The sequence below is a fragment of the Sparus aurata genome, chromosome 15 (genome assembly GCF_900880675.1).
Source record: "Sparus aurata chromosome 15, fSpaAur1.1, whole genome shotgun sequence".
Classification (NCBI taxonomy): domain Eukaryota; kingdom Metazoa; phylum Chordata; class Actinopteri; order Spariformes; family Sparidae; genus Sparus; species Sparus aurata.
Window position 1 is genome coordinate 9,691,216 of NC_044201.1, and position 23,080 is coordinate 9,714,295.

The window sequence follows — 23,080 nt, forward strand, 5'->3', positions numbered from 1 at the left end:
TCTTTGTAGCAGAAAAGGCCCCTTGCGGTCTGGACGGCATGGCAATCAGAATAGCATCGACTGCACCACAGAGACGGAGGCACACTCCAGAGGTACCGGGCCTGCTCCGGATCGGCTCCGCATTGGATACAGCACACTCCATCCTGCAAGGTATAACAACACACAGACTGATAATAGGTTAATAGTTTTGCAAAGCTGCTTAAGCTTGTCTGTAGAGACCTGCATTTCTAAGCCTCTATCTAGACATTTCTTTGGGAGCGCCTCTGAGCCAAAGAGGCCAGCCAGGGGGACCTTATGACTGGGGGTGTTGCCCCTGGGCTGAATGCAGCCATGCTGACGGGGAAGAAGGCAGCATAAGTCATGAACCAGACCACTGTGACTACTTGATCTACCATGCCCAACCAGAGCAGGATTGAAAGCATCCCCCATCCCATGCCCCAGAGAATAATGCCGCTGAGTTTGATCAGCCAACACTTCCTCCCTCTTTTTTGCAGGGACAGGGTCATGCTCATGAGGTATGCTAGCAGGCCCATTGCCATCAAACCCTCATAGACAGTGTTCACAAGTCTCAGTGGGCTGTAAAAAATGGTAGCAGTATCTAGGACCATCCAGATCAGGAGAGCACCCCCCTGACAAAGCCCTACTTTGCTGGTGTTGATGGGAAGGCGTCCCAGAACATAGGTGACAAACAGGGACATGGCCAGGTTGCGTTGACCCCCACACAGGCTTCTCCTGAAGGCATATCCTTTGGCCAGGGCTATAAGAGGATTGGCGACATAGGGGATGAATTCTCCATTAACATCTTTCCTTCGTGACATACCATGACCTAGAATGGACTTTGTATATCCAACCCCAGGTGGAAATGCTCTTCTCCATTTCTGTTTAACCTTTTTCCAAATCACCTTGTGGGAATATGTGTCATACTCGTCACCGTAATGAGAGCGGCAGTGAGCTTCCCAGCCCAGAACCTCCTCACAGTGCCGTCTGGCGAGGCTAATGATGCAAGTGGTGTTGGCCTCATCACATTGCATTCTCCATGGTCTGGGACTCACATAGGGGTCTGGAGCATACCATACCCCTGGCCAGATCACTCACAAATTCGGTGTCGTTCAGGTCCTGGAACAGCCTCTCAGCTACACACTCATCGATTTTCTGGAAGTCTCAGACGGGGGCTGTCATCAGGTCCATAGGTGTAGGGAGCTTCTGGACGTACATATCGGCACGATATGGCCCTTTGAGACCCTGACCCGTTCTTGTATATCCTGCCGGGAAGGTCCCCACAAAGTGCTGCAGTGAAGTAATCCATATCCATGGCAGGGTATCGTTAAGCCACCCCTCATGGTAAGCATTTGGCTCCTGACCATATACCCCCTTCAAGGCGTAGAACCTGGCGGTCTTAACCTGGGTGAGCACTAGAAAGTTCCGGGTATCACAGTCCTTGTTAACATTCCAAAAACATGGAGCTAGGTGTAACAGCTTCTGGGTGACACTCCCTGATCAGTTGTTGGGTTCGATTCCTGCGGGAGTCACTCTTTGGATTGAATTCTGGGTCCACCAGTCTCAAAGTTGAATCTGATGGTTTTGTTGTAGCTGGCCGCGATGTGTAGGTGACTGGGTTGGTCTGGGTCTGGCCCATGCTGGTCTGTCCGTTACCTCCTATAGTGGTAGCCCGCCTTCTACACTCTGGCTTCCGTGCAGACTTTTACTTTCTCACAGGTGAGATTGTAATGCCCCCAAAACTCCCATTTTGGAAATAATCCGGGGCAAGCATGGTTGCTTGGCGGTGCTTCATAGACTGCCTCTTCCTCCCAGTAACCTTGATTTTCCAACCCTGTTAGTGGCGTGCATCCCCAGGTGCAGTACCATCCAGGAGCTCCCAGCTCTGGCTGCACCCAATTACATCGCGCCGTTTTGAGCTCTTTCTCAGGATTAACTTGGACTTGGAGGTCCTCCATGGTCCATCATCCCTCAGTAAGATTCTCCTCCTGGACCGCTTCCATCTCCCATGCCTTTTTTTTTTTTTTTTTGCCCTTTTATGGCTTTATTGATAGAACAGCTGGAGATATGACAGGAAACAGGGAGAGAGAGAGGGGGAGTGACACGCAGCAAAGGGACCCAGGCCGGGAGTCGAACCCGGGTCCGCTGCAGAGCCTCGGCACATGGGATGCGCGCTCTACACTGAGCTAAACGGTGCCCCATCTCCCATGCCTTTGAACCTTGGCTCTGTATTTGTCTCCACTGGGATGAGTCGGCCTTGGTGTGGTTGTCATCCCAGGCGACAAACACATTTCTTGGTTCGACCAACCAGCAGTCCTGCTGGAAGGTCTTGGTGCTTTTGTAATGGACCCTGGCATGGTTAGGGCCCATGGTTCTTTTCCATATTGGTACAGAATCGCTAGGGCTATAGCTAGAGTCAGGGATGATCGGCAGACTGCTGGGCTATTCTTCGCCGTCAACCGGACCTGGCTCTGTGTCCTTCGACCTGCGTCAGCTACCACGCCCGCTTCCTGCAGGCTTTTGTTGGTCTGGTGACTCAGCTCACTCTGGCTGGTCGCCTGGAAATCCCCCTTGCCTTGGCGGATCCCTCTGTCACGGGCGTTCGGCAGAAACCTTCTGTCGTTGCACGCCTGTCTCGGGGCGTCTCTCAGAGCAGCGGCTGGTTCTCCGCTGGAGTTCTTTATTCACGTTGGGCGCCACCTGTTAGATGGCGTCCCACAGAGCAGCGGCTGGCTCTCTGCTGGAGTTCTTTATTCACGTTGGGCGCCACCTGTTAGATCCCGAGCTTTACCCCTGTCCAGGAGGTACTCAACCAGCTCTCCGTTATAAAGGGTTAGATCCCTATAACCTATAAAAGGTTGCTAAAAAGGGGGAATTTTAAATAGGGATTTTAAGCTGGTAATGAGGAGACTCGCCTAGCTTCTAACTGCCTGAATCCGAACGTCTACCCTGCTTCCTCTGGTCTGGCACCTGACATGAATAGCCCTTAAGTCAGATACAGCCACCAGCCACGCCCGTTAATGGCAGCTCTCCTCTAAATGATCTGGGCCCGTATTCACAAAGACTTTTATCTTAATGTTAGGAGTACTCCTAAATTGGACAAAAAGTTTTCATGTAGGAGTCGTTTCTTAAAAGTAATTCACAAAGCTGCTGAGACCTACTTTTAGTTATGAAAACAGTGAACTCCTAAACTAGAAGTAAAAGTAACTCTCTGTTGCTATGGATGATGTCATTTTATAAGGACACACTTAGAGGCGGTGACAACGGTGATTGGTTGTTGAGTGACAAGGCAGCCCTTTGAAAAGTCATTTAGGCTACACAATGCATGAAGTGGAAATAAGGGAGTTGCCTACAAGCCCATGACAAAGCCTATGAACAGATACTGGATAAATAAATGTATTTATGAGGAGAATTCAGTGCCTGCCTCCCCCCAAAAAAAACCCACAAAACACTTAGGACAAAAATTACAAATTAGAAGATTGCGATGAAAAGCGTGAATTGTCAATAAAAGCGGCATTTGCTCGAAAAGCTGCGTCAAACAACTCTCCATTAAAATTCGGGAATCGGGCCATTTTGCAACAATGTCCAGTATATTGTAACATGCGTCAAATACAATTTGCGTGTTGATGGAATGCAACTTTTTCCGATTGACAAAAGCCCTATTCGCACGGGACTAGTATAACCTGGGGACCTCCAGTAATTTGTAATAATTGCGGAGGTCGTCTGTGATCTTAATCCTGTGCGAATCTGCCATGTCCTCAATTTGTAATGTAAAACTTCCACCGCAAATTACCTACATATTGATTTGGGGTCGTTTTTTGTTTTTCTTAAGGTTTTTTGTGTTTTCCACCTTTTTCTGCCTTTTTCCTGGTCGAGAATTATGGAGGCTGCGTTGGGAATTATAAATGAAAGTTTTGACAGCATTTTGGGTGCAAATTCAGGAGGCTCATCAGAAGAGCGAAATTTCGAAAGATGATTAGATGTAATACATGCATGGCAGCATGCGGTAAGGAAAATTTTTCCATCTTTCAACAGGCTCACCAGTTATTATATTAAAAGTATCCATATCTAACCGTTGTGCTGCTCCAGTAAGGGCTCCGGTGCAATCGATCACGGGGAATATGTCAGTAAATTCGAGTTAAAACACAGACTTCGCTTATCATGTGCGAATGCGCCGCACGAAACACTGACGTGGTGGGATAATTTCTTAATTACTTGAGGTCCCCAGGTAATACTAGTCCCGTGCACAGAGCTGCATTTTCCCCCTAGACAAATACCGGAGTGTTGCCAAACATTTTAACTCTGGCGTTATTGGATTGTTTCGGTTGGTTGGGGACGTTGTTGCGTCCCTCACCAACGCAACCACAACTTCAATCCCTTCGCGGTCCATCCGACATCGTTTTAATAATTCCCTGTCATTTAGCGTCTCCAAAACATTCGGCTGTGACCAGGTCTTAGTGAGTTAGGAGTCTTCTGGACTACTTCTAAGGTCTCCCAGACTTAGGTGCTACTTTTAGGCTTAAAATGTTTTGTGAATAACTCTTATTTTCAAAAATTAGGAGTCCTAAAGTTATGACTGACACGCCCATTATTTTTAGGAGTTGCTCCTAAATTCGCCTGTTAGGAGCTACTTTTAGCCTTAAGATTCTTTGTGAATACGGGCCCTGGGCTCTTGGTATGGTGCTAGGTTTGATTTTAAGGGCTTTTGGTAAGCCCTAAGGGATTGTTTCAATTTGGTTGGCTAGAGTAACCTTTAAGAACCCTTAAGATATTATGCACACTTAACACCTGACTTTTACTTCCATCAAAGAGACATAAAATCAATGTCCACTATGTAAACTTTAACTATATTATGTTGGTTTTATTGCATAGACTTTAGCAAGGGCAAAGCATACAGCTCAATACTCATATCAATTACAATCAATCATTATCCAAAAATATTTCTAAAATCTAAACCTTGTAAATAATAAATCAAATCAAGAGCTGAGGTTGGTTATATTACTTGGTTGGATCTGGGACGGAGAGGATTTGGTCGATCCATTGGCTGGCCTCTTCCTTCCTGCTGAAAGCTTCCAATCCTGAGGTAAATCACCACCCCGGCCGGAGATCTTGTAGTATCCTCAAAGTTGAAACTTTCTTCCAGCAGAGTGAACAAAAGTATTCCAAAGTCAAATTGTAATCCACAGCTTGTTGGCAAAGATGGTTAATCCGTTGTGCTTCAAATTATAATCCACAGCTTGTTGGTAAAAAATGGGTAATCCGTTGTGCTCCAAATTATAATCCACAACTGGTTGACGAAAATGGTTAATCCGTTTAATTATTCCCTTGGTGTGTTGCTGCTGAAGATTTCTTGTATTCCTTTTTGCGATGTCCAGGCGTGTTCACGTAATCCGTCTCAGGTGTTGTCTCAAGGCTGGAGCGAGTGGAAGAACAGACTTTTGTCCGCGCTCCGTTGGTCTTATACCCCTTCACTTCCGAGGTTGGCTTGGTCCTGTCCATATTTGGACAATTTTTCATCATCTCTCCATCCACTGGCTGATCACTTCTTGATTAAGATTTCGTAATACCTTAACATGCGCCGGTCACGATCTGTGCCCGTGCCCAACGCGTGATCAGGTTCTGACACATCCTCTTGGCCTTATGTTAGCCCAACCAGTTCTTTAACATTTCATCATGACCTCAGCTCAACATCTTTTTACTGATTTATCATTAGCTTTCCAACCTTTAACACATTGGTTTTAATCACATTATACACTTTTCCACCACATTCACAAGCAAGTTAACCAGTTTTACATGTTCCAGTTTACCAGGTCATTTATACTGTGATCAGTACAAGTGAGTGCTTTCCCTAACCACAGACTGTACCACTTTCTCATTCTCCCTAGCAACCACCTTTTCCCTTCTCTGCTTTACTTTTAATGCTTCAGCATTCCCTTCATTACTTTGCTAACTTTCTTGATACATTTGATTAATTAATTAATACATAATTAAAACATAATCACACCTTATACATTCTTTTACTTTGTAAATCCAGTATTTAACTCTCATTCTGATCATCAGAGACAGAGTGACAAACTGAGTGCAGTTCCCTATTTTACACAGGCAACATGTACCCCTCCCTCTTTCACTTCCTTATCCAACATTTCATTCATAATGATTTTAAAACTGATTATAATATCTTCTCTCTTAAATGAATATATGGCAAACATTAACAGGATTATATATGATGTCTGGTGCCTGCAGGAATGTATGTTGTGTGTGTGTGTGGGTGTATGCAGCTGTGTGTGTGTGTGTGTGTGTGTGTGTGTGTGTGTGTGTGTGTGTGTGTGTGTGTGTGTGTGTGTGTATGTGTGCATACTGATATCTCTCACCCAGGAGTAGATGGATCTCAACTCTTCTGACAACTGCTAACAGAAAAGAAAGCAAGAACGCTCAGTGCCAGGTGCAGCTTCTTATCTTGATCTGCAGACTTTGATAATTTTTTGTCATGATTATTATTATTAATTCTTACTCTGAACAAAAATATAAACGCAACACTTTTGTTTTTTCTCCCATTTTTCATGAGCTGAACTCAAAGATCTAATACTTTTTTCTATATACACAAAATAACCATTTCTCTAAAATATTGTTCACAAATCTGTCTAAATCTGTGTTAGTGAACACTTCTCATTTGCCGAGATAATCCATCCCACCTCACAGGTGTGGCATATCAAGATGCTGATTAGACGGCATGATTATTGCACAGGTGTGCCTTAGATGGCCACAATAAAAGGCCACTCTGAAATTGGCAGTTTTGCTTTATTGGGGGGGGGGGGGGTCAGAAAACCAGTCAGTTTCTGGTGTGACCACCATTTGCCTCACGCAGTGCAACACATCTCCTGCGCATAGAGTTGATCAGGTTGTTGATTGTGGCCTGTGGAATGTTGTCCGCTCCTCTACAACGGCTGTGCGAAGTTGCTGGATATTGGCATACGTATCATATACGTGTTGTATCCAGAGCAATCCAAACATGCTCAATGGGTGACATGTCCGGTGAGTATGCTGGCCATGCAAGAACTGGGATGTTTTCGGCTTCCAGGAATTTTGTACAGATCCCTGCAACATGGGGCCGTGCATTATCATGCTGCAACATGAAGTGATGGTCGTGGATGAATGGCACAACAATGGGCCTCAGGATCTCGTCACGTTGACATCAGCAAACCGCTCACCCACGCTTTCTGCCATCTGCCCTGAACAGTGAAAACTGGGATTTATCCATGAAGAGAACACCTCTCCAATGTGCCTGACACCATCGAATGTGAGCATTTGCCCACTCAAGTCGGTTACAACGATAAACTGCAGTCAGGTCGAGATCCCGATGAGGACGAACATGCAGATGAGCTTCCCTGAGACGGTTTCTGACAGTTTGTGCAGAAATCCTTTGGTTACACAAACCGATTGTTGCGGCAGCTGTCCGGGTGGCTGGTCTCAGATGATCTTGGAGGTGAACATGCTGGATGTGGAGGTCCTGGGCTGGTGTGGTTACACGTGATCTGTGGTTGTGAGGCCGGTTGGATGTACTGACAAATTGTCTGAAACGCCTTTGGAGACGGCTTATGGTGGAGAAATGAACATTCAATTCATGGGCAACAGCTCTGGTAAAACTGTGGACTTTTATTGTGGCCAGCGTGAGGCACACCTGTGCAATAATCATGCCGTCTAATCAGCATCTTGATATGCCACACCTGTGAGGTGGGATGGATTATCTCGGCTAAGGAGAAGTGCTCACTAACACAGATTTAGACAGATTTGTGAACAATATTTTAGAGAAATGGTTCTTTTGTGTATGTAGAAAATGTTTTAGATCTTTGAGTTCAGCTCATGAAAAATGGGAGCAAAAACAAAAGTGTTGCGTTTTTATATTTTTGTTCAGTGTAATTAACCACTCTCTATGACTGCATGTGAAAATATGCAGGCAGGCAACATCACATTTCTAAAGTAAATAATTACACATTTTTATATTTTGTGTAAACACACATTTGCATTTGAATTCCATTACAGTGTTATAGCCTGTGTTGAGGTCTCACCTGTAACTCCACATGGCCTCTCCCTGAACTAGGCCTACAACCAGGCAAGATTGCTGCAGCACCCAAATGAAATACCACATGATGCCAGCCTGACATTAACTTTGTACAATGCATTACCTACTGTGCATAGCCAGTCGAACATATGCAGTAAAACATTTAGTATAGCACCATGTCAAATTTACCTGTAGCCCTGACTCTTCCCTATATGAGCTACAGCCTGGCCGGGGTTCCTCTGTCACCTGATAAATCAAATACTGCTGCTATGAGCAGTGACACAAGACGACTCAAATCTCGAAGTAGATCAGTAGTATTCACTAGGCCTACTTTTAATATTACAACTAGCTAACATTTAAAATTAAATTAACCATCATGTCCTTATGCAATTCCACCTACTGCTGTGACCCTGCCACTCCATCCTGTCTGATAAAGGGGGCGGCTGTGTTGCTTCTTCTGTCACCTGACAAAGTAACAAATCAGTCGCCATTAAGAGTGAGAAAGCGTTTGGAAACAATGTTTTACATTCATTAGCGGTAGACGATAAAGGGGGACTATTTTCCTCAGTGTCGACCTCCTCTCGTCCACACTGGCAAAGCCTGCAAGTGAAACTTGGACAGGCTTACAGTTACAGCGAGCTAAGCCAATCAAAACACAGACCTGTCTCAAAGACAAACTCTGGAGGTGGTGCCGAAGTGGGAAAGGATTTAACCCCCTGTGTGCCGCATGAGACGCATTTTTTCCCCCCTTCAATCGAAATATTGTTGTGCACATGTCAGCCATCGTTTGAGATTGGTATGTACACGTCCATACGGTCCATACGCAATTCTACGCCTATGCACAGTGGTCACCGTTAACGGGAGCGATACGACGGGGCGGGCGGAACAACTAAACGAGCGCACCGAAGCTTCTGTCTATGCTCTGTCTTCCGGGCTTGTCAAAAATCGTCACAGTTTACCCGCGTTCATTGAACAGCCCACTTTGTTTGGCGGGACCGAGCTCAGGAGCGGCCACTCTATCAAATAATCGGTAATATAACGACACAATAAGCATTTGGGTGCAATTCTTGCCGTGTTATAAGCTGCCGAGTTTGTTTTAGCTAACGTTAGTTCGGTGCATGTTAGCTATCACCTTCCAGCAAGTTGCTAGCTTGTGTTCAGGATGTGTGTTGTCGACTGAGGAAAGTCTTGTCATTTTTTCGCGAAGCTGTCTGTGTTGCAGGATGAAATTAAAGTCTCCTTAAGGGATACAACTGTTTTATTTATATACAAAGAGCAGTAACACTTTAAAGGGCTGCTGGACCCAATGTAACAAAACAAATCGCTCGCTCGCTAGTTTCATTAGGTCCGATGTCTTTCTGGCGAGCTAACACGGCTGCCTTTGCCTGATTTTGTATCCCTGCTGCTGGGATAAACTACACAATGGATTCTGTTCAGTGAAGCTGGTGGTCTTGCCAAGTTACTGCAGTGAGACACATATTTTGACAGGTAGCAAACGCTTTCTGCTTGAACTGCTGCTTCATTCTTCTCATCTACATGATCTATAACTATCATGGTTTTTGATGTGTAAGATCAGTTCCCTGTGTTATGTTAGTTTAGGTCAAGTCATTCAAGGTGCCACTTCTTGGATGGCCCAGTATAACCGAGGTTGGACAGTTATTTAATGTTTATTGTTATTTCACAGCACCCCTGGACTTGTTTGACCAAATAGGATTGGATTGCCAAATGTTGTCAGTTATTATCTATTAAGTCCAGAAGATTTAAGTCACACAATTCTTCTCCACTATACCTGTTTTAATTCTAAAAATACAATCATCCTGGTGACGACTAAATAGCTGAAACTGCTATAAACCAAAAAAATGTATTGGTAATTTACAATTTGCACTAAATACGCGAGCCATGTCCACCAGTGATCGACTATATGGTGATATATTTCTGTATTGTATTGAAAATGTTCTTCTGTTCCCCTACCATCAGACACAATGCAGTTTCCTAGCAGAAGAAGGAAGCAGACCTCCAACCCTCAGACGGAGCTCTATGCACACCCTCTGCAATTCTACGGGGAGCCTCCCCTTGAGAACATGTCACTCGCTGAATTCGAGACGTTCGCTGTGGACAGACTGAAATGTAAGGAGGCATACAAGTGATGAAAATTGCAGAAAGCAGTGTTTTGTGTGCTGTTGTGAAATACGGTTTTTAATGGACGTGATATTTACATGTCTTTTTTAAATTCCACTGCAGTGTTGAAGACCGTTGAGAATTTGGGAGTGAGCTACGTGAAACTGTCGGAGCCGTACGCAAAGAAACTGGAGTCTGAGTTTAAAAACCTGAGCTTTCCCTACAGACCAGAGGCTGTGAGTATGTTTAGCATGACATGCGTGACAAAACTTGAAATTGATTTATTGTGAACATAACACTGATTAACAATAAAATGAATTTGTTGGAGGAAAAGGATTAAAAATGGGTTGGATTTTTGTCATTGTTGCTACAAACCAGGATAAATTGTTTCTTTTGTGAGCTTTTTAAGACATCAAATTTAACCTTTTATCCTCCTTTAACCCATTAAGGATGACCGAAAAACTCAGAGTGGACCAAATGAATATGACAAACGAAGAAAGGACCACATCTCCCACTTCATCCTCAGACTTGCCTACTGCCAAACGTAAGTGTGTGGTTTCTGTAGAATGTTTGTTGTCACATTAAAAGTAATTTAGAAATGAAACTGAATAAATGTTTATAACCAACGGTGTCTTTCAAGGGAGGACCTGAGACGGTGGTTTATACAACAGGAAGTTGATCTTTTCCGCTACCGGTTCAATGACCTGCCTGCAAAACAAAAGCTTGAGTTTCTCCACAGAAATAATCTGCAATATGACACGGTAAGTTCTTTATTTTAAGAGTTTTGCATGCCTGTTTCATACTTCAATGTAGACAAATACCAGAAGTCATGAGGCCAAAAACTGCAATATTTCATTGTTATCCGAGGCTTAGGCCTACATACACATCTGACTTTCTTATTAATTTACATGTGTCCACATCTGTGAATGTTGAGGCTCATAGACTGACCTGCACAGGCCACTACTACGTTCGTATAAGCACATTTATATATATGTTATATAACTGACCGCGAAGCTGAGACAGAATCCTGTGTTTTAGTGGATAGATATGAGAAGATTAAAAAAAAGATGTCTTAAGTGCTGAATGTGTAGTGTCTCCATTCACAACATGTGTGCAGTATTCTGTCCACTAGATGGAGCTGTTCGATCACCCTACAGGACTTATGAATGTTGAAATTTCCTGGAACGGTGATCAACATTTGAAATGTTGTTCTCTCTTTTATTTGTAAACCAAAGATGTACATTATACATAAAATGTACATAAATGCGATCCTTATCACATGTGAATTATAACAGTTTTGATTAGATTCTCTTTTACTTTAAGTGTACTTTTAAACCCACCTTAAGGAAGCACTGCAGCTTGATTCATAAAACGAAGTGAATACGATTTAAGTATTTAATAATTCATCAACACTTAATGTGTCAAGCAACGATGAAAACGGTGCATTCATCTGATAGATGGTCTCTGGTTTCCGTGAGCCTCAACTTTTAATGTATTAACACTGACAGAGTGCCCCACACACTCGCACTCACAGTGTTGCCTTTGCAGCTTCTCGCTAAACCTCATCTTCCTCATCAATAACTTTTCAGATTAGTGTCGAGGAGAAGAAGTCTCTGCTGGATAAACTTGTCAACTCCAGTTACGCTGTCAGTGGAATCACTGTGGAGGATCAGGACTTCTACAAAGTGAGTTACTCATCTCTTGCCCTCCATTGAGACCACTAACAGAGTTACGTGCTTATGCCTCCACAAAACATTTTTTTTTTTTTCTTCAAATGCATACAGTATATACTTGAATCTAGACATGCTAGCATACATGTGATGTTCTGTATCCTGGATGTTAGAACTTATTCCTAACGTTCTCATCTTAACAGAAGACTAGAAAACGTGCTAATGCTAAAATGATCCTCACCACTGTAATTATCTTCAAAGTGATTCTTCCATTTACTCTCAAAGGCTTCAGTGTGAGGGAGTCCATTATAAGGGGTACTTTAGCCTTTTTTTGTAATTTCAAGTTGTTAATGCTCAGTTTGACAAAAAAGTGTCCAGTGTCTAGAACAACACGAGTAATATACTGTGGCTTTTCATGCTTAATGGGCACTCACCCAGTTTTGTCATGAAGTTAAGGGTAGTTGCAAAGATAACTGTAAAAACTCTCCACACTTCAAAGCTATGACATTTACTTGTCGGGGGAAGGACTAACAAAGGATACTAATGAGATACATAATGGGAAATGTAAGAAATGTAAAGTGGATGCTCTTATAAGGTCTTCACAAACTAATGTATAATAGATTAGGTGATTAGTCTGATAAAAATAAGTCTTTTTACATTGTTTGGGGCCCATTCTTCATTTTCCATGTATCAACTTGGATTACACATAGGGCAATCTGACTAGAATTTACAGAAAAATTGAAGCCTTTGGTGAAAAAAAGTGTTGTAAAGTCATAGATTTTGATTTCAGTTTTGTCCTGCAGTGTTTTGTCTTGCTGTTTTGGGGGCTCCAACACATCTGATTCAAAAGATCACCTTGTCTTGAAGCTCTGCTGAACCATGATAATGATTAATTCCCGGGTGTGTTGGAGCAGGGAATATTTACATGTAGAGCAGGAACAGGATTGAAAAATATTGATTAGTGTATTGATTGATTGATTGCAAGAAGTTTGATTTCCAACTATTTTGATAATCTATGGATCATTTCAGTCATTTGTCAAGCAAAGATATCAAACATTTGCTGCTTCTAGCTGCTTCTCTTTGTCATTTATGAGAGTAAATGAAGAGCCTTAGAGTTTTGGACAATTGGATTGATCCAAGAAGTCATCTAAATATGTCACATTTGACATTTTGTAGACTAAACAATTAAATAATTCATTTGAAAATAACCATCAGATTAATCGTTATTGAAAATAATTTTAAGTTTCACCCCTCTTATCTCAGAACTCAATACCACACAAGTGTTTTCATTAGTGTCCCCCAGTCTGTGAAACCTTAGAGTACCAGTGAAACGGGGATCTGCCTAGTCCCTTTCTAAAAAATAAAACATTTAAAACATTGCAGTAAAATACTGATTTGTCTGCTTAATTCTATACTTCCCTACATTCAGGGCTAATGTTAGAGATGGACCATCTTATGATACAAAATAAATGAGCACTTACTAGCCCCTGAGGCGGTTTAAATCAACTTACTGGAGAATTCATGCTCTCCCAAATGGAAACTTCCCTCTCTGCATGTGTTATTTTGCTTTACTTCTAAAGAAATGCTTTGACATTATGCTGTTGAATCACTACATGTTCACCTAGTTGGGGAATTCTCTCAAATCTGTATGAATGGAGAGTGCAAAAGTAATTGGCTGATTGTCAGATCGTCATCGTGGCCTTTCACAGTTGAATGGATCCAAGTCCACAGTTTGTCTGTTCGCAAAGGAAAGGGGGAAAATGTCATGGCGTGCCACTTGACTTTAAATTTACATTTTAGCTTGTTGCTGACAGTCTTACTCCCTGAAAGAATGTAAATCATCCCTTTTTATTGAACATCTCTGGAATATGTGTGAAATTATGAAGGGAAAGGGTTATCACTATCCAGAAACTCACCATGCATGCGAACAGAATGCTAAATTATTTGTTTTTTTTAATGGATTCATTATTTAAATTTTATTTTGAAGGTTCCATTTCAAGATGCCCTGGATCTAGTGCGAACAAGGAAGGTGTACCTCAAAGCAGGCTACGTGTACATTCCTCACCAGGACATCGTCACCATTGTTCTGAATGATTTCAGAACCAGGCTTTCTAAAGCTCTTGCAGTAAGTGTTTGCAACTCTTCACCGTTCTTGCTAAATAATCAGCATTTCCCCTCAAAATGACTGTGTAGCTTCACTATGGGTTGGGGTTAAATCAGGCCCTAGCCAACAGTGACGTGACGACCTAGGGATGAGACTTGATGTTCAACAATCTCTCTCAAGAATCGATGTAAAAGTCTGCTGATGTGTGAGTACACCTGGGTTGCCCAGCCAAGTAAATGTTAGAGAATGTTACAGAAAGCTCAAAGACAAATGAGAATTTTTGTTTGAGAGAAACATAATAACCTCATCTGTACTTCGAAGCAATTCACTGCGTACAAACATAGCACAATTTTACAGTTATTTATATACAGTATGTGCAAGAACTATGCTTTGAATCAATGATATAAACATCTTACTTTAACATCTTATTTATAAGAACTAAAGAAATTCCACAGGTTTTTAATCAACACCTCTCTGACTCACTCAGCACAGCTTCACTTTGCGTTATGTTGTGTTTCTGCTGTGTCCACTCCCTGTACATGTAGTTTATGTAAATACGTTTTGTCTATGTGGTACGTCTGGTCCCATGAGGCAAATTATTAAATTGCAGCCGTGGTTGTTGCTTTCAGCGCCCCAAGGGAAAGTGGAGAAACGCAGGGTTCGAATGAGGGGAATAAGTATGCACACATGACATAAAGTGTCTGGAGGGAGGACTGAGGACAGCTAGTCTGAAAGTGCTTTCTGTCCCTGCAGGCATGACGTTTTTTTTTTTTTTTTACGGCTGTTGAAGGGTGGCCTGATATCTGCACACTCGTGCATTGCATCGAATACCCTGAGGAATGTTGAACATGATGTTTTGGGACCTGGAGGCACTGTTCATAATACATGTGAGGAGACAACCGTGGTTCATTTACATCATGCTGAAGGGTCCTGACCAGGGAACAAGCACGCTCACCATCCATAAGCAGTAGCACTAAGTATTTAATGAATAGATTTGTTCTATTAATGAGGTGCAAGAAATCTATAATAGAAATAGGCCAATATTAATACCTGCAAATCATTACTGTTCTGATTGGAGTCCTAACCTTTCTACTCTGACTTTCTAGATTTTATTTGCTATCAGGCAGCAATGTGTGTGAATTCTATACCTGAGGTAACTGTGTAAGAATTATCATTTTTTGCTATGATTAAGATTGGTGATTATGGTGGTAAAGAGAAGATCATAACAAGCATGTTCCTGCCTCAGCCAGGGAGGTCATGTTTTCATCTGATTGTGTTCACTTTCTGCTCAACATTGGCCTCATTATGTTCGGATGTTATACAGCCTCATAGACAAGATGGTTTTATATTGGCATTCCATTGCAGGTTGTCAGTCGCAGAGAGACAGTTGAGACAATTTCTCTAAAGTGGAGCTGTCTGCTATCAGGAATATGTATCAGATGCCATTACAGAAGCATGCATCACAGAAGTGAAGGGTTAATTTGTCCCTTAGGTTTTCTGTTCAGAGCAGCAGTCTCCAAATCAAACTTGTTTGACTTTCATTCCCACACGTAATATGTTCTCCCACAGAAAATGTGACAGTAGACTGTATATCCTCCTTTATGTTTGTTTTGTGTATTTGCCTATTTATGTATACAGTACTATTTTGTATATTATTGTTTTGTGGTAAAGCATTCAATATCCAATCAAGTGTCAGACTGTAACATAGCAGTAGTTATCATTAGCGTCATAACAACTACAACTTAACTTTGCTGCAATGTGGAATAGAACCATTCAACCAACTGCTACTAGTCACCAACTTCCATCTTATGTGCATTTATAACGTTTACAAACAAACTTTATATGGATATCTTTCATTAAAGAAATTATTGATTAGATTATATTTATATTGTTAATGTTCTGTGAAAGTACCAATAGTCATCCCTATTGTTTTTATTCAGTCAAAAACATTGTGATCTTGTTGTCATATAGACCAGCCCTCCCTCCAAAGTAGTTTGGCATTTGTATGCTGCAATTTTTCTGTAACTTAAATGCAGACATACAGTAAACACAGATGGATTTATCCGCAATAAGCTAAAATGGGCCAATTATATATTGATCTGTCTCTAATACCCCCAGATGCAGTGCCTTTCAAAAGTAGCTGTTTGAGTTCATTACTTTGTGCATTGGAAATTCTTTGGCAGTTTGAAGAAAGGTCTTTTTTGTTGTGTGATTTTGTTTAGTTGTTTGCCCTTGTGTTTAACTGAGTTGTCACTTTTAGTCGGTGCGTTTCCGGTTAATGCCCGTACCAGCCATGAGACAGAGTGAGAGTTGAGCTCTGTCTCATGGCTCCAAAACGCTCAATGAGAAATGGAAGTAGACACTATTGGCCAACTGGAATGTGTTTTATTACCAGAATTACAAAACCAGGGTTTCTGAGAGTAGTTTGGATGTAGTATAATAATCTCAGGAGGCATGCAGAATTATCTTGGGCACCAAACCTTGACCTGCTGCTCTGATTATGTGCTTTTTTCAATTTCTCAGAAGCAAGTTATGGTTATGTTAGGTGAAGAACCGGCACAGGACTGCACCATCTGTAGAATCCATTTTGTGTTGTTCCCAGTGTAGTAAAAATCATTGCCTCTGTATTACTGTTGGCATAGTACTTGTTTAGCATGAGCACATGGCTCCATCATGGGACAGGCAGGACCATCGTTTCAGCGCCATCCTTCCAATTCCTAGTAATTATTTGGACCACTAACTGTTGGAATGAAATAATGCTCCAAAATCTATTATTCTTGTATCTGTGCCATGGTGACTGTTTCTGTGTTACTATAATGGTTATTCTCCTCCACTGGGGACGACGAGGGGACATTGCAGAAAATGTGGCATTAAAAAAGTATGAAATTGAAAGCTGCTTCTCCATATGATTCCAGTTATTGATACAATGTTTATTTTACAGGAAATAAGACAAATATATCATATTAATCTGTTTTTGTGCATGTATAAGACAGACCTCTAATTGTTTTCTAAACATGACTTTATAAATGCTCATTTAGAGTAAATGAAGGGTTTTATGAGAAAGGGATGTTCATATATTTGTACAATTGCTCCTAAATAAAACAAATCAAGCAGACTTGAAGCTGAAATAGTTCACATTTTGCTGAACTTTGTGTTAAGACTGAGACCGGGTGTGAAAACAAACTGATGATCCAGGTGATTCTTTACGACCTCCATCTACACCTGACTGTTGAATGTGGATCTGACCAAATATGGGTCCTGGCTCAGATCTCTGGTCCAAGGGTTCAGGTGGACCCTTGAAGACCTTTTAGTGTTTACTTCCTTTTGTTTAAAGTACTTAATCTATAAATGAACTAACTTGATTATTGTTCTGTGTAGTCCTTGAGCTTTGTTTCAACTAATCTGCAATCTCAGGCTGTTGTAGTCCTTTGACCGGCACTATTTATCATTACTCATGGGATGTCCATCTCTTCTGCAGCTGACAGCCCGCTCGTTACCAGCAGTGCATTCTGATGAACGGCTCCAACCGCTCCTTAACCACCTCAGGTAAGCAGAGAGATTAATAACTTCGCCCCCTGCTTTGCCAGGACTCAGACTCAGATTTAGCAGAATTGAGCTGAGGTGCCAAAGATTGGACGATTGTTGCTAGTCTCGGTGAACCCAATCTGTCCCTGCCCAGATGTTGAATGACCTCGTGGTGACTGGCTCCATGTGTCCAGAACCTTCTATTGCTATTGGTACCTAAATCTGGGAATAATTAGTTCTCCTAATTGTTCTGTATTGTATGACAGTTCTGGTGGGAAACATTAGTTATTGAGTGGTGGAAGTCACATTTCTCTCCCGCAGAAAAAGTAACATAATTCATATACACCGCATACACCCTCCGTAAGCCAAATTCCAAATGTTTTGGATACCTTGTTGTCCGATCACAGTCCGTGATACAAGTTTTGTCAATAACAGTAAGGGTGCATTAAAAGCTGTTGCTTATCTTGATGTGAAAAAGGTTTTGGTTTGCCCCGACATGCAATGTTTCGGAAGCATTCTGGTTTCCGTTTGTAGTCTGAGTAGTATTGACCATTTTATGTTTTAGCGGGCTTTGGTTGCGTGCTGGCAAACAGTCTGTAAAATCTGACGTTGATTTACTGCTTTATTAGCCTTTTTAAAACATATGAATTGATGTACATCCTCGTCTTCCAAACTGGTTACATCAATTATAATGTCAAGTATTGTGGTTCAAATGTCAAAATGTTCAAAATTGACTTTTCTACACCAAAACGAGAAGAGAAGACTGACAATAGCCAGTGGGTTTGATCACCCAGTGCCTTAAACATAAAAAAAACATGTTCACCATGGAAAGTTGGTGTAAATCAGCATGAGTTTGCATTGTCTAGTGACTCAAAAGCAGCAGACGTACTTTCAGCTTCAGTAGAAAAGCAGAGCGGCTCAGAACACACTGAGGGTGTTTATCTTATTTGAGATAAAAGTAAGAACATGAGTATAGGGGTGGAAGAAGTCATGTTGCCTGATTGTTGATGGGGATTAGTGGGCAGGTTGTTGAGATTAGTGGGCAGGCCACTAAGCTCTATGGTAACGACGAACACAATGTGGGACTCAAGGGGTTGCCAAAGTCATCGTCTTAAAAATCTACTGATAGCAGCTTAGCTGATTAGAGTTTGTTTGGCGGGAGATCACAAGGGATGCATTATATTTTGTTTTTTAACATTATGTCCAGTTTTTGTGTCTGCTCTTCACCTTCAAGAAGACCTTATTAGATTGAGGAGAAATGTCTTTCGAAACATAATCATTTTTCACGGCAGCCCTGATTGCTTCTATAATTCTTTTATTATTATTACTAAAGAAATTCAGTCTTATTTGTCACAGTCCTGTTCTGTTTTTTTAATATATGTACATATGTATTTTATCTTATTTCAGTCATGCCTATGTTGGGCAGGATTACAGCATCCAGAAGAATGTCGGGAAAATCTCCCTGGAACAAATTGATTCAGTAAGTTGTTTTGACCACTTAAATTATACTTGAAATGTCAAGTTCAAGGTGCCATTTTTGTTGGGTATGAATTATATGAAATGGAAAAAACTGTAGTTTGTGCCTTAATTCAGGTGGTAGAGCTTGGAATGAATAGAAATTGTGTTTAATGCCATTTAAAGATCACATTGTGTTTAACATGGGCCCCACAGAAAAGTAATAAGACTGGAAACAAGAAGAAACATTTGATGAAAATAAGAACGGATATTAGCAGGTTCATCTTACTGTCGTCCTTTTGCATGTTAGTCATCAGTTGTCGTCTGCCTCCAGCTTTCAGGAAAGTCATTCCCGCTCTGTATGAGGCAACTCCACCAGAGCCTCAGAGAGAACCACCACCTCCGTCACGGCGGTCGCATGCAGTACGGCCTCTTCCTCAAAGGCATCGGCCTCTCTCTGGAGCAAGCTTTGCAGTTCTGGAGGTCCGAGTTCATAAGAGGCAAAGTGGATGCAGACAAGGTAGTGTTGACAACATAAATGCCTTATTTATTTTGAGATACATTTCCAAAAAACCCGTCCTGGATTCTTTAAACCAACAAGGGAATAAATGCAGTTATCTCTCAGTTTCCTGTTAAATGTTGATGTTTAACCTAAGGGGAGGGATTTATGGAATATATTGTCACAAGGAGACATGGAAGGGTTCACACAACTCAGGCTATCAAACCAGTCAGTACCTACTTGTGTACCTTGCTATTGTTATTCTGAGTCAAATGAGAGATGTGGGCAGGAGGGGAGACGTCAGCCACTGTCCCCATCTCCAAAGTCTCAAAAGTGAACTTAACAAACAAGCGATTGTTGAGCAGCTGCGAGCGTTGAGGACTGCACTCGTCACAGCCCCGTGAAATGCTCCCTCACTGGTTTTCATGTGTGGGTTTTGAGACCAGTTAAATGCTACAGAGGAGCTTCATTTCACTCTCTCTTTTGGCTCTCTTCCATTAAGTCATTGCAACGTCACCTCCCTTCCAATACTGATTTTGGATGTTGATTACCATGGCAACAGCAGACAATTCCAAGCATTTTAATCAGCCTTTATGTAAACAAAATTAACTACATGTTAGACAAAGTAAGACTTGACAATTATGTGATAAACCTGTCCATATTAAAAATGTTGATTATACACTTAACTTTATCTATTTAACTTTTATTTATTTAACATTATATTCTAAATAATAAAAATTCACTTCATTTTCAAAGGCTTGTACATGCTGACCTGATGAAATGCCCAAAGTCATTTTTTCTTAATATTCTTTTTCGCAAGTTTATCCTTGATCACCAGCTTGATGTACTATAGGACAGCAGCCTCTCCCTCTCCAGAGTGCTGTTCAACACTTAAATGGGTTTTGACATTTCATTGGCGATAGAGTGACCCCATCAAAACTGTATTGATTGAAGGAGAGTTCACTGGCATCATTATTTGCGCGCAGTGTTGTGAAGTCTAATGAAGACTAAAGTGGTCGTGAGTTCAGTTATTGTGGCTCTCAATAGAAGACCAAGACATAGTAAAGACACTGATGTTGTTCTCCGTGAAGAAAACCACCGCTTTTAGTGAGAATAGTGACGTATGACTCCACATGATGGAAAAGTTTGAACAGAACAGACAGAATATCCTACTGTGCTGTTCAGCATGAATTCATTATGTTGTGCATTCTTGTTTTAATGTGTGTTGTTTTTTTGTTTTTTTTTAAACAAGCCTGAACTACACCAACATTGATTTAACAGTTCTCACACGATTTCGTTGTTTGTATTCTGACATCAACTGCTACAGCATTAGGGTTTTATTTCCTTAATTAGGTCCTTAGACAGCTGCAGATTTGTTGTTACACAGTGTATCTGACTTTGATCGGCTTCAGTACATGGTTCAAAAGTCTGGCCTTATAAATGTTAATGCATTTCCATATTGACTATAAAGAGAATAACTGCCTGTTGGACGGATAATTGCTTGGATTGAACTTTGACAGATATGACTTCGCTGTACACACTAAAAGCTGTTAGAACTTCCCTGAGTGCCCGGCCTTGGCTGGCCTTTTGAGTACTTTTTTATGCTCCAGTCTCAGAGTACCCACTTGGGAATTAACTCTGAAGATATCATGACACCTAAAAGATACACTTTTAAGTATGTATGAACATGAATATGAAGTTTTGATCACTTTTATTCAGCTCCATGGTCTTATCTTGAGGTTGCCATTTTATAGAAATAATGATGAGAGCCAGGAGGAAAGCCGTCCCCCTAGTTAGCAAAAAGACCAATGACCATCCCTCTCCATCACCACTGAGATCAATATCCACTGTCTGGTGCTGTAGCCAGACACCCTCCTATCTTAACCAGGACTTACACCTGATACATCATTGAGAATTATTACATTATGATAAAGCATTTATATTTAAAAATGCACCGCTTTTCAAGCCTTTACCACACATATGACCTAGGGAACTGACAAACCACTTGCATGTGCTGTAAATTACTCATATGTATGTATACTGTTTATTGCACTTATTGTGATTCAAGCTGGACAGATGAACAAGCAACAAAGATGTTTTTTATTTTTATTTTTTAATGCTCATCAGACAATGCAGTGTTAACAGGGTGCAAGGTGAATGCCAAGAAATTCTTTATTTATCTTTGCTGAGCTGAAGTGCACCAACCTGGCACAGTAGTGCATGTGGTGTTGGCCTTGATCCCCGAGCCATGTTGTCTTTTGAATAATGATTTGTTGTAGTAGATCATCTTGCCTGCTTGGCACCCCAGGTAGTCTGCACTCTTTCCAGTCCGCGGACATGTATTGCATCAGCCACACAAAGTGTCCAGGCATGTTGTTGGAATATGCTGAGCGTCTGTTTCCTGCTGGGGCCCCAGTTTCAGTAGTAATGGGTAGACACTTCAAGGGATTCCGACCGTGAGGCTCAAAGATATACGCAGCGTCCCTCCTGTTCTTAGCTGTTTGAAAATCAGTAACTCGTAAGGTTTTTCACTCCTATTTTCTGTGTGAAAAAGAACAACGAAAGGTGAAGAAAAGCCCTAGGTGAATAGAAACATAGTCAGGGGTTTGGTATTAACACTTAAAGTGTAACTCCACCAATTTTACACATTGAAGTGTGTTTACAGGTCTTGGGAAGTACTGCTACATACTGTATGTGGAAAAAGAAGTATAATGACTTGTGGCTCCTGGGGAATTTGGATGTAATCTGGCAAACTGCCTCCAGTTATGTCAATAAGTGGCTTAGATGCATTGTGGGTGATTTAGTCTCCAGGTTTTGAAAACAAAGAAAGGTGTGAAATTAAAGACTATGTCTGAGTCTGCTATGTAGAAGTGGATTATTTGTTTTTTAAACAGTCCATAGTGAGTCCATCATTTTTAAGAGTGGACTGCTTTCAGCACTTTGGCAAGCCTAATGTTATTAATTACATCAGTTGAGCTAATTCAAACCAGTTGCGCTTTATTGGTCATCAAGAGAAATTAAAGCATGAAAGCCATGAAAAAAAGCTAAATTATATCCAAAGTATTTAACAGTTTTTCATAAATTTACAAGGGCAGCCCATTGAATATTTGCATTGTTGTAAACATTAGTGTCCTGCTGGTTTAACTGTTGATTACAATGAGCATTGCATAACATGAGATGCAATGCACGAGATGTCTAAAAAAAAAATCAAAACACGCATAGCGTCATATTTTGCTGAGGCGTTTACTTAAATTTTTATTCAAGGTAATGATGTATTTCATTGGGTTGCCTGTCCCTGTAACTTCTGGAGGAGAGTCAGAGAGTGAGAAAGGACTCCTGTGAACATAACATGAACATAACGTGAACACAATTCTAATCCATCGTCCGTGAACATTTCTGCCAGAGTCATGTAGATAGATAATCATCAGCAATGGTGGTTGTTTCATCATGAAGACAATAACTCCGTGATCCCAGGCTTTTGTTTTAATTGAAAGACCCCCATTACATTCCACGTGTTTAAAGCAAGTGTTTTGACTAATAAAGCAGAATCCTGACTTGTGTCTGTTATTTGCCCTCAGTAAGAGACTGTTTGGGACTCCATTTCTGAGGTGGCTTAGTTCCCATCTACAAGCTCCGAGAGAGGGCGTGATGGG

At 41.4% G+C, this 23,080-nt stretch overlaps 1 protein-coding gene across 4 annotated transcripts in view; it reads left to right on the plus strand.

Moving 5' to 3' along the window:
* prim2 (DNA primase subunit 2) overlaps positions 1-23,080 on the plus strand; it is a 34,439-nt gene continuing 11,359 nt past the window's right edge. The window contains exons 1-10 of one of the 4 annotated variants that reach the window (XM_030441427.1): positions 1-150; positions 10,034-10,183; positions 10,298-10,410; positions 10,624-10,718; positions 10,815-10,935; positions 11,764-11,859; positions 13,832-13,969; positions 17,427-17,494; positions 18,881-18,953; positions 19,263-19,448. In XM_030441427.1, coding sequence (XP_030297287.1) covers positions 39-150; positions 10,034-10,183; positions 10,298-10,410; positions 10,624-10,718; positions 10,815-10,935; positions 11,764-11,859; positions 13,832-13,969; positions 17,427-17,494; positions 18,881-18,953; positions 19,263-19,448 — 1,152 coding nt within the window. In that variant the 5' untranslated portion in view covers positions 1-38. Of the gene's footprint in view, positions 151-8,831; positions 8,853-8,881; positions 9,087-9,146; positions 9,545-10,033; positions 10,184-10,297; positions 10,411-10,623; positions 10,719-10,814; positions 10,936-11,763; positions 11,860-13,831; positions 13,970-17,426; positions 17,495-18,880; positions 18,954-19,262; positions 19,449-23,080 lie in introns of those variants that run through there. The other 3 variants (XM_030441430.1, XM_030441428.1, XM_030441429.1) reach the window with 3 other exon arrangements.